Raw genomic sequence first — 12,722 nt, forward strand, 5'->3', positions numbered from 1 at the left:
CTCTGGGGAGGCCATTCTGAGGCTTCGTTGGGCCTCGGCACAGGACGTTAGCTCTCCCTTGTTCCCCTCCGGGAAGGGAACGTAGGGGTTGGGAGTAGGCTAGGTGACAGGATAGGTTAGCCGAACAAGGACGATAAAGGGGGTTAGGGGACGATTTATAGTGGGAGAGTAAAAATAAAAACAACAAAAAAATAAGTTGGGGCTAAATTGGGGTTTGACAAATTAAGGGAGTGGGTATGTACAGTGACAGGCAAAGGCGATAGGAGACAGGGAGGGAGACAGGTAGGTAGGTCCGAGCCCGCCTTCCGAGTGGCCAGCACCACCGCACCCCCTCCACCAACCTCCACTGAACGGCAAAGGCTGGCCAGCTTCATCGGCTGGCCGTGTTTTGCGTCAAGGCCTGTGCCGGCCAGTTCATCTGCCGGCTGTGTTTGCCTGCAGCAGCCTTCTTCTGCGGGCTGTGTTTGCCTGCTGCCTTTGCCATGCCATGCCCACTGCCCACGTTCACCAGCCCCGTTCAATTTTTGCTTTGCCCCCCCCCTGTTCATTTCCATGTGCGCCAGGATCCGCAAGGCAACAGTTTGCAAGCTGCGAGAACTGCCCTGTTGGCAGCTACAACACGGGCCTGCAGTGGCGGCCCGTGCACCGTGTTTGTGTTCATCCATCCATTTGTTGTGCTCATTGCGTGTGCCACTTGAGCTGGCACGGAGACTGCGTTTGTGCAGCCCATGCACCGTTGTGGTTCACTGCGTTCAGTTCAAAAGGGAAGGCCTTGGACTGCGTGTGAGCAGCCATCCACGTTCCCTGTCACCTGCATTGTTTTGAGCCAGAGACTGCATGCGAGCAGCCTGGCTCCCTGCTAACTGCTTTTCTTTTGCAAAGTTCAATGATCCTGGGCCATGGTTTAGTGTAAAATTTGTAAGTTAAGGTTAAGATGTACTGTACATATGAGTGCGCCCCCGGCATGTCTGTCCTAGCGCCGGCAATTTTATTTAAGTCGTCCGTGTGAGTGAGTTTGTTTAGATAGTTACGCAGCCCTCAGGTTATTTATTTTGGGGACACGAATACCATGAATGTCGCACTCAGGGATCCGTAGGTAAAATGTACTAGGGGAAAACTACACATGATGGCACACGAAAATTTGACGACTCGGGACGAGTCTGTAAAAAGGGGAGGGGGTAGTGTTGTGGTTACCAAATTCGCAAACCACCATTCAGGTCCCTTAGGTGAGGTATCTCGGTAAGTACATGTGTAGTTAGGCCCGAACCCGTTGTCTAGTGGGAATACATGTCATTTATGCGAGCTGCGACTCTTCAGGATAGCCGTTTTTCTTTTACTATCTTTATTTTGGACCAACCGCCATGATTACCACCACAACCACAACATCAACCACCAACCACAACGCCGCTTCACCACAACCGCCACGACCTTCACGTCACACCTCGCAACCATAGCATCGCCACCGTTCTTGCCCCGCTGTGGGTACCGGTGTTGGACTCGTGCAGGGCGCGCGTCGAACAGCATGTACAAAATCACGGATTTTGTGCTTCAAAAACGGATCAAAAACGACACACGCCCCCTTTTTGCCGTCCAATCGGTGAGCGAGGGGCGATTTGGCCCCGCCTCCAGGACGATCGATATATGCAAATTTGTGGATCAAAAAGCCTTCACGCCCACTTTTTCTCGGGCCAATGGGGAGCGAGGTGAAAGGTCAAAGGGAGGGGGTCAAAGGCGAAGCTACGGGGGGATAAAAGGACCGTGTTCGTCAGTCGGGGGAGTCGGAGAGTCCAGAGTGGAGAGTCGGAGAGTCCAGAGTGGAGAGTCGGAGAGTCCAGAGTGGAGAGTCGGAGAGTCCAGAGTGGAGAGTCGGAGAGTCCAGAGGCGGAGAGTAGGAGAGTCGGAAGCAGAGGGTCAAGACTTCGCGGGCGGTGGAGCTGCTCGTCGTGTGCGTTGGAGTCGGAACGGAGGGACGAGCTGTGGAAAGGCGGCGACACCAGACGAGGGGGTGCTCGCGTCGTGCAGGGAGCTGCACCCGAGGGAGGCCGACAGCGCGACCTGGCCGAGGTGGAGACGCACACCAGGGATAATAAAGATCCTCTATACCCCGAGCATCAGCAACCCCCTCCTGTTTCCCCCCGCGCTGAGATAGTGCGACCAAGGGGGCCCCTTTCCCACCCCCTACCAGACACTGCCCGCGAGGCCCGCGGGGTTGGGGCGCCATCGCCGCTCCGCGTCTCATCACCAGACGGGTAGGCGCGACCCGGTCTCGGCCTCAGGCCCGCCTCATCCTTGAGGGTATTCTTTCCTTGGTTTTGGGTATGTGTTGTCGGCGCCGTCTGTGAAGTAGAATTGTATAAGTGTTGCCGTGTGCTCGGTAGTCGGTATTAGCTCTGCATTGTGTTTTCGCTTTTGCATTTGCTTTTTGTGTAAATTGAATTGTGTCTTTTCTGTGTGCTTTTGGTGGAATTGAATGTGTGCTTCCCGTGTGCCGCGAATAAATGTGCTTTGTGTTGAACTGTTTCCCGCTTCGCTTCATCATTTCTCCCATTGAATCCTCATCTTGCTTCACGTAAAGGGTTGGTAGTGGGCTGAATACGCCCGATAATTAATCGAACCGTCGAGGTCGACGATAACACCGCTCGGTTATTCTGATAGTACGGAACGGGTCGCTTAAGTGGCCCGTGTCCGAAGTCGACCTGCGGCGAGGTGCGATCGCCCGGTCTACCCTCCGCGTGGGTACTTAGGTAGGTCGAATTTGGCGAGCAACCCTATCCCACGCGGGGGCTGATTGGCTCGATCGCGGTGAGACCGAAAGGTCCACCCGTGACTGGTTCCCGGCGTTAGTCCGAGAGGGTCACGACTGGATTGTCCGTCCGGTGGGCGACGTGCCGCGATTCGAGTTACGTGGCCGTCAGCACGCCGGCGGGCGCGAATACCGCAACAATATATATATATATATATATATATATATATATATATATATATATATATATATATATATATATATATATATATATATATATATATATATATATATACATATATATATACATATATATATATATATATACATATATATATACATATATATATATATATATATACATATATATATACATATATATATATATACATATATATATACATATATATATATATATGTATATATATATATATATGTATATATATATGTATATATATATATATATGTATATATATATGTATATATATATATATGTATATATATATGTATATATATATATACACACAATCACACAAACTATGAGATCAATTCTATCAACGTACAGTATAATTACCTTTCAATCAACTTACTTTACTGAGAAACCTTAGCAGTCTTAACAGTTAATAACATGCTGTTAAAGGAAAATCGTAGCAAAAGACAAATAATTTCTTTTTTGACATCTACATCACCGAGTAAACTTATTTTGGAAACAAATTATCCAACAAACGGAACCTCAGACTCCTTACAAATGCATAGGTGGCAATTTGAATGTGACGAAATGTGACGTGGCAAGCTGGTAATGATCGAAAGGGGGTTTTTTATTATATTATTATTTGTAATGTGATCGGAAGTGAAGTGATACTGCACGCAGAATCCTGGAACGTTGTGACCTCACCTTTGGCGAGGGAAGACTCTTGGTATCACACAGCCTTGCATTGTCTTAATACGCCAAATAATTGGGGGAAAGGGGTGGGGCAGGGGAGGGGAAACGAAAATAATGAACAACTGGAAACCAGTGACACCTTCCATACTGGCTTGAGGTCGCCGATCAGTCCGTCAATCCTTGTGAGGGAGGGAGGATGCAGACTTGTAGAAGAAAGGTGTTGAGGATTATCTTGCATTTCATATTATGCGTAATTTCCATGGGTCCCCGCCATTGTGCTATTAACAAACATTCCTGTCAAACTCCTTAAAGATTTCACACTCTATTGGGAATCAATTCCCTTCGTACAATAACCCTGTGGAACCGGATTACCTGCTAGTATACTATATAATAGGTATATGCAAAACACCACCTGACTGTGGAACAGTAAAGCACAGGTCATGTCTTACAACAGCCAAAACTACACAACCTGTGAGCAACAATGGGCTGCCACCCAATACTGTCTTGTCCTGCTACACACCAAACCGGAGGTGGAATGCAGTCGGGAATAAAAATAAAACCAATGAATGGCTCTTCCGACCAAATGAGAGCAACAGCATGACGTAACGTCATGCTGCACATGTGGACATCACCTCAAATGCTCGAGGCTACTGTGGGCACACATGAGAAACTGAGATTTACTGGTCACAAATAAATGGCAGTGGAGTCGCTGACCATGGCTTCACCTTTGGTACGAGCTTCCCCAGGACGGCATTCCACAATCGTGTATTTGTGACCACAAACCAGGTATGGTAACCAATGCAAAACACCCGATTTGGTGGGGTAGGTTCACTCTGACAGATAATGTACGTACATCTGAAAACCAAAAACCCCCCCCCTCACCCCCCAAAACAATAAATAAATAAACCACAGAGCTGGCCTGATCACCAAATTTTGCACACATATTGGTAGTACCCACCAGCATCACGTCATGGTCACAAGGACCCCCCCCCCAACCCTGTGATGGGGGAGGGGACTGGAGACAAGATTTTTTGCCCGATCAAGTACCCAGGGTAAACCCCCAAGCTCGTTTGCGAGGTGGGAGGTATGGGGAAAGACGGCTTGCCAATGCCCCCAAATGGAGTGGATGTTTCTCGTAAAATAGATAGTTAATAAAAATATGGGAACCTCATTGCAGTTTACCACATGCTCACTTTATATGGTACGTAGAGTTCTTGCCAAATAAAGAGCGTGGGGGACTCCCTCCATCCTTCCCAAACAGTTTAGCCTCATTGTATCATTGGGTGCACAGATTCTTAACTTTTCCAGAGAATGCAGAATTTCACAAAAAGCAAGGCATTAATTGAACAGTTTTAATAAAAATTTAAAAGCATGGTGTGGAAGGGGGCACACGGACCATAACCCCACAATCCCAAATTGTGAATCCATGCCTGCTGTGCCTCCCATCCCACAAAGCACCATGATGGCAGTTTACATCACCGTCATCACCATATTGCATCAACTGGCGCTCACCTTTTCGATATCTGCCACTCTGCAGGCCATGTAGGATTGCTGTTAGGGGCCCAATGAATTTCTGCAGGTATTTGTACTGTAGGAACAGATCAAAAATATACATGAAAAGTGCACCGATACCAGAAGATTGAAATTCCTTGAATAACACACACCGACCGTGTAAAGCATCAAGTACAGATTACCTTACGAAAGTGCATTGCGAATTTAAAAGCACAAGATTACAATCATCCTTCGCAGTCATAATGGCTCTTCTGTACACAGTGACCAAACTATGCTTTGTTACTTTCATTTGAAAGATTTATCGAACAATATTATGAATGTCCTTTGTCAACAACAACAACAACAACAAAACAACTTCCAACAAGTCATATCAAACCAGTCCACAAATTATTTTGCGTCTAACTGAAATAAACAATGATCGAGCAACTTCAACTTTCCTTTGAAAGAGGCTCGACTTTGTGCTTTGAGTATAACGTGGTACTACGCTCACCTCCTTGGCCAACAAAAAAGCATTGAGAAACTCGATTCAAAAGGTGGAACAAGCAATACCATGTTGAAAAAGTTCCTCAAACACAGTCCTCGTCATCACAGGAAATATGTTCCGTGGGTCCTTGCATCACAGCCAAGGTAAGTTGGCAGAATATAAAGTGTGGTGCACACCACGTACGATGTTGAGCATTTCTGATTCCCAACAGATTGCCTTAACATGTGGTGGAATGATTGCACATCATCAGTTTCCCATAAAGCAGCGCAGAATGATGAGATAGTAAAGTTTTCAATTTACACCCTTCACCATAAAAAGAACAAACAAAAAGAAAATCCAAACATGTGATTGTTGTTCGTGCGGTATATTTATGGGAGATCTTGGGACACCGATGAGGTGCAGACCTCCGACAGGTATAATTAATAAAATGGCCCATAGGGCCAGGACTTGACGAAATTCAACAAGATAGCGTACCATCGAGAATATTGAGCGATTACACTGAACAACAAATTTCAAAAACATTTTTTTACTGGAGATGTGTAAAGTGATTAAGACTAATTTGGGTACGCTGATTTCAAAAATCATAACCGTTTTGCTGTATCACGTCAGGATTTTCAAGAACAGAAATATTCCCATTGCCTAGAAGTCAGGATTTCAATGAAATTTACATATGTCTTTAACATGTCTATTTCGTACAATTGTTGTTAACTTGTGTTATTTCTTTCTTTCAGATAAAGATGAGTAGGCGTTCCTGTACCAATCATCCTGACAACTTCTGTTATGTCTGTGGTCGGTATACCAAAAAAGATCAACAGCGAAGTATATCTACAGCAGTGAAAATGAAGGCCGCCTACTTTCACTACTTCGGGTGTAAGGTGGGGGACCAAGAACAGAGCTGGGCACCACACATCTGCTGCACAAGTCACACAACCTTGACTCAGTGGTTGGTGGGCAAGCGCGCGAGCATGCCATTTGCAGTGCCCATGATATGGCGTGAGCCGCAGAATCATCATGATGATTGTTATTTCTGCTGCACAAGCATCGCCGGCTTCAACAAGAAGAATAAAGGTCACATCAAGTACGCTGACTGCGTCTCTGCTCGTAAACCTGTGCCTCATGATGACGAGAACCCCGTTCCAAAACCTCCAGCTTATCAGAACATAGCTGTAAGCAGTGGTGAAGAGGATGGTGATGATGAACCTTTTGAACCCGACACTCAAGAACCACACCTTCTGAACCAGGGAGACTTAAATGATCTTGTAAGAGATCTCTCGCTGTCAAAGGCGAAGGCAGAGCTGCTTGGATCAAGGCTGCAGCAGTGGAATCTACTGGAACCTAACACCAAGATATCCTTGTTCAGAGCACGTCACAGAGACATGGCTGAGTTCTTTGAGATGGAAGACACGATGACATTCTGCAGTGACATCAACGGTCTGTTGAAAGAACTTGGGTGTGATCACGATCCTGCAGACTGGCGCCTCTTCATCGACTCGGGGAAGAACAGCTTGAAGGCTGTTTTGCTCCACAATGGCAACGAGAAACCATCAGTCCCACTGGCTCACGCGTTCGGCATGACAGAGACCTATGAGACTATGCGGCAGCTGCTTGATTCCATCAAGTACAATGACTTCAACTGGCACATCTGCGGAGACTTGAAAGTGGTGGCGCTGTTGTTAGGGCTGCAGTCAGGCTACACGAAATACATGTGCTTCCTTTGTCTCTGGGATAGCAGAGACGACAAGAATCACTGGACGAAGAAAGATTGGGAAGAGCGAAAGGAGCATGTACCTGGTCGACACAACGTGAAGCATGTCGCCCTTGTCGACCCAGCCAAGGTTTTCCTTCCACCACTCCACATAAAGCTCGGCTTGATGAAAAGTTTTGTACGGGCAATGGATCTGAATGGGCGTGGGTTTTTATACTTCAAGGAAAAGTTTGGCAACACCTTGTCGGAGGCCAAGATCAAGGCTGGTGTCTTTGTTGGACAGCAAATCCGACAGATTATGAAGGACGAAACTTTTCCGACAACTCTAAACCCCAAAGAGCTGGCAGCGTGGAGGAGCTTCAAAGCTGTGACGGACAACTTCTTGGGGAACGAGTGCGCGGACAACCATGAAGAAATAGTGCAGCAGCTGCTGGAGTCATTCAGGAAACTTGGCTCCAGGATGTCCCTGAAAATCCATTTCCTACACCAGCACCTGAACTTCTTCCCTGACAACTTGGGAGCAGTCTCGGACGAGCACGGCGAGCGATTCCACCAAGAGATTTCACTCATGGAGACGCGTTACCAAGGGCGGCACAACCCGAACATGATGGGCGATTTCTGCTGGTTCCTGCATCGTGAAACTGACACAGAGCAGCACAAACGCAAAGCCAAATGCCTAAAGCATTTTTAATTACATTCTAGTGGAGTTTTTCTGTAATTTCTATAATTTTGAAGCATTCATGATGAAATAAATGAATAAATGAATTTTTGTAAATTTCATTGAAATCCTGACTTCTAGGCAATGGGAATATTTCTGTTACTGAAAATCCTGACGTGATACAGCAAAACGGTTATGATTTTTGAAATCAGCGTACCCAAATTAGTCTAAATCACTTTACACATCTCCAGTAAAAAATTTTTGTTGTTCAGTGTTATAGGTATTTTTGTGGTTAAACATAGTTTTTAGGGTCAACAATAGATTTAGGGTCTAAAATAGTTTTTGTTTTTCTGAATATTTGGTGGCATTATGATTCATAAGTGATCATGACTACCATGAAAAACCGTAGATAGCACTTACCATGTTAAATTAAAATACCTGTCACCTCCGTAATCCGTAACGGATGTGACCAATTTTTAATCCAGTCAAAGATACTCCCCTCCTACGTCCGTGTTTCAAATTTGAAAGGAATCCGTTAAGATTTGGCGGAGAAATGAATTTTTGAAAATCAGCCCATGCTAAAAGATACGGATTTTCGTGATTTTCAGGAACTTTTCCTGACCTTGACATGCCAAAGTTATAGGTAAGGGTTCTATTCTGGTGGCCAATAAGTCCATTGGTGAAGTTCCATGACATTCCGACTCGAAATGCGACCTGTAGAGCGAGACGTACACACAAACAAACTCACAAAGTGAACCGACCAACATACTTGACAAAATCGTAGATTTCGTCAAGTAATAAGCAGTCATAGACTGGTACTTACGAAATCGTCAAGTTGACCTCTGACCTTGTCGAATAAAAGCTCTCTGGAGAAGGTAGCGAGGCAAACCAGATTAGAAGTTTCTACGATGATTCTGTACCAAACCATCAAAAATCGAATGTTTTGGATGTTTGACCTCACCGTGACCTTGACCTTTGACCGATTTTGACCAAAATCTAATCAGCCCTCGCCATCACCCTCCTGAATCACGTGGTGTAATTTGACATTGGTAGCTTCTTCTGTTCTTGAGTTATCATGTTTTGGATGTTTGACCTCACTGTGACCTTGACCTTTGACCGACTTTGACCAAAATCTAATCAGCACTAGCCATCAGCCTCCTGAATCACGTGGTGTAATTTGACATTGGTAGCTTCTTCCGTTCTAGAGGTTTTTTTTGGATGTTTGACCTCACTGTGACCTTGACCTTTGACCTTGACATGCCAAAAGTTATAGGGTTCTATTATGGTGGCCAATAAGTCCATTGGTGAAGGTGCATGACATTCCGACTCGAAATGCGACCTGTAGAGCGAGACGTACACACACACAAACAAACTGAACCGGCCAACATACTTGACAAAATCGTAGATTTCGTCAAGTAATAATTACATGTCCATTTCATTGTGACCTAATCACGTAATGCTGAGTTGTAATGAATGTTTCCACATAGGGATCCAATGTGGAAGTAACAATGTCAAGATGTCCACCTCCGGCAGCAATCACTGTATTGCACTGTGGCAATGACTATCAGCACTCAAATTTGAGCATGGCGAATGGCATTGCACACCTGAATAAGCTCCAGTTCTCGCTCACCAAGGGTACAGTAATGTGACTCTCGGCAAGGCTCGAATGCAACAATGGGATTTAAATTTGGCGAGATGGAAGGGCAGGGTGTTATGACATGAACAAGAATGCTCCTTGTTCGAATGTCCATGTGAGCAAGAGCTTCGTCATGAACAATGAGAATTGCTGGACCTTGTTGCTGAAGGGTAGGCAACACGTGCTGCTTGAAGATCTCGTTAATGTATCGATGAGACGTCAGATTGCCATGGATACGGATAAAGTTTAGTATGAAAATTTTCAGCTTCTTGGACAGAGACCGACCGGGGCACATCACTCATCGAGTCTTCTGGAGACACGTGCGTCATGCACAACCATCATGCCTTTCAAGGAGAAACCTGGATTTGTCACTGAAAATAACAATTTTCCCATTGCCTCCATGTCCATTGGATATGCTGATTTTACCATAGCAAGTGTGCTTTGGAAGCTAAACATTATGAGCACAGATCCTTGTATCACGGAGATGCCTCAAGATGGTGTTGACACTTGTCCTGCGAGGTCCAGGGAATGTGTTTGCAGTACTTTGGGCAGTTTAAAAGACATTGTTGAGATGAGCCATGCAAATGTCATCGGCACTGAGCGGGAATAGTTATCCTGGTACATCCATTTCTTGGCATACATCTGGTTGATCTAGTGGCTCGATAACATGTTGTTGTTCGTCTTTCGGCTGCTCCCGTTTAGGGGTCGCCACAGCGGATCATCTGTGATGATCCGCATCCTGATTTGGCATAGGTTTTACGCCGGGTGCCCTTCCTGACTCAACCCTGGTCGCTTCTTATGACACAGGGATAAGGATTGGGTTTCGCCATGATTCCGGGCTGCCATACACCCTCTCATAGCACAGCCCAGCAAAGAGCTCCCGTCCTCAAGCGATCCTCCAACCCAAGCCTCCGAGTAGCCGGATTACAGGCGCACGCCACTATGCCCGGTCCAGTGGCTCGATAACATCTAAGATCATAAAGTTAAACAGTTAACCTCCTTAATTTAAGGAGCCTTGCAACAAAGCAAATTGAAGATCTTGCTTGAAAGTTTCCAATGATTTGATTACTCTCATTTTCTGACAGATGTTGCATTTTAATGGATTGTTAAAGAATGTAATCAGCGAGTTTTTTTTTTTTGAATGACCCACATACTGGTGTCTCGGAAACATTACTTCACATTTGCTCAGAAGCCTCGTGCCACCTCTAAAAACTTAAGGGTGCTGAACGTTGAACGTGCTGAACAATTATTGCATGAGGAAACTTTCAATCTGGTCTTCTATGCATCTCATGTCAAAAAGGCAATTGGACTATCGATAGAACAATTACATTATCAATTTGACATACTGTTGGACTCTGCTATTCGCAGACACTGCGGAGTCGTCATTTACAAAATGGGATCTCCTTCGACATTCACGGCCCTGTGCTTCGAGCATTCGCGGACGAAAAAAGAAACTTCCATGAGCTGTGCACATAAAACAGTTCTAAAACATATCTTCCACCAGGCATGTTACAAGCAAGCTGTATGCACATACAATACAGTACTGTACACAAAAACTCATCTTCCATAAACCACGAACATAAGAGTTCTAACAGAAAATCTTCTACCAGGCAAGATGTAACCCAGCAGCACAGCTTGTTCCACCATTCCACTAAAAGGACAATTCACTGCATCTATGATGAGCTGCTGAAGATGTATCACTCCTCTCCCACGAGGTACACAGTTAAAATGAAAAACATCAGCACAGATAAGTGCATAGGTAATTAAACCGCTTCACGGAATCTATGGTGAGCTCCAGAAGATGATTCCCTCCCCCTCTCACGAGTTGCACCATAAAAATGCTTTGTCCCATCTGACACCTGCTGAATAAAATGTGAACATGATGCTCACACAATTAAAACGCTTCTCGACAATGAGTCAGGCACAAGCCGAGTTCATCTGGTAAAATGTTATTGCAGTACTCTACTCTGAGGTTCGGAGACCGGATAATGGTGAGATAATGGCAGATGGTTACACCCGCTATTGGTCTGGATGCTCTGCTGGTTACCATGCCGAAGGAGTTCCGGTTGCTGTGTCCAAGAAGCTGACTGCAATGATAATTGAGGTAACACCGGTCAACGAGCGTATGAGACGAAGGATTCGTCACTCCTTGGGTGTCGTTTCCCTGGTCTCTGTATATGCTTCGACTGAGGCGAGTGATCTCACAATGAAGGATGCATTGTATGCTCAATTCTTTGGTGGATCAGTGCCCCAGGCGAGATACTCTTCCAGTGTTGGGGGATTTCAATGCATCGACTGGAACTGATAGGGATGGTTATGAGATGTGTTGGTCCCCATGGGTCTGGAACTGTGAACCAGAATAGCACAAAGTTCCTTGACTTTGCAAGAAGTCATGGACTTAGGGTGGCTGGTTCATCGTTTCAGCGCCCACAGGTTCATCACTTGACTTGTAAGGCAAACGCTGGTGGTGAGGCAAATGAGATTGACCATCTGCTCGTTGATGGTCACTGGAGTACGATCCAGAACTGCAGGGTCTACTGGAGTGCTCAATTCCTCAGTAAAGGACCACAGGCTTGTGGTAGCAACTCTGCAGTTGCAGCTTAAGTTAAATCCGGGAGAAAGGTATCATCCCAGCCTCGGCTGGATGTTGGAAAGATCAAGAAAGAGAGAGTAGCTGAGGAGTTTGTGAACAGCTGAGTGGGGATTTGGAGGGGTGCTTTGGGGAATCCTAAAGAGTTGAGGAGTGCCTTCAAGACCACCATCCTTGATGTTACCATAGGGAGAAGAAGAATTTCTCAAGGGACACTGGATACCATTGAGCAGAGTCGCAGGGCCAGGATTAATGGCAGAGCTGTGCTGTTCAGGGAGTTGAGGCGTAAAACTGTATGTGTAAAACTGAGGGTGGACAAGGAGGCCCATGTGTGAGGAATCTGTGAGGACGTAGAAAGTCACCTGTGGTCGAGTGATTCTCCTCCTGCTACCAGGGGAATTCACGCATTGCGTTCCTCTTAGCCCGTCCCTCTGTGCACTGCAGTTGGAGCAGAGGGTGGTGGGCTCTTGAGAGAGGAGTCCGAAGTGAAGGCTCGCTGGGCCGGTTACTT

The 12,722-nt window shown here is 45.8% G+C and overlaps 1 protein-coding gene across 3 annotated transcripts in view; it reads right to left on the reverse strand.

The window, feature by feature from the left end:
- Window positions 1-12,722, reverse strand: part of CIART (circadian associated repressor of transcription) — a 65,381-nt gene that overhangs the window by 18,071 nt on the left and 34,588 nt on the right. For all 3 annotated transcript variants that reach the window (XM_085845648.1, XM_085845647.1, XM_085845649.1), the window contains exon 3: window positions 5,139-5,214. In XM_085845648.1, coding sequence (XP_085701774.1) covers window positions 5,139-5,214 — 76 coding nt within the window. The remainder of the gene's footprint in view (window positions 1-5,138; window positions 5,215-12,722) is intronic.

The sequence above is a fragment of the Eptatretus burgeri genome, chromosome 11, assembly GCF_056783735.1.
Source record: "Eptatretus burgeri isolate ZD-2024b chromosome 11, Ebu_testis_v1, whole genome shotgun sequence".
Taxonomy (NCBI): Eukaryota; Metazoa; Chordata; class Myxini; order Myxiniformes; family Myxinidae; genus Eptatretus; species Eptatretus burgeri.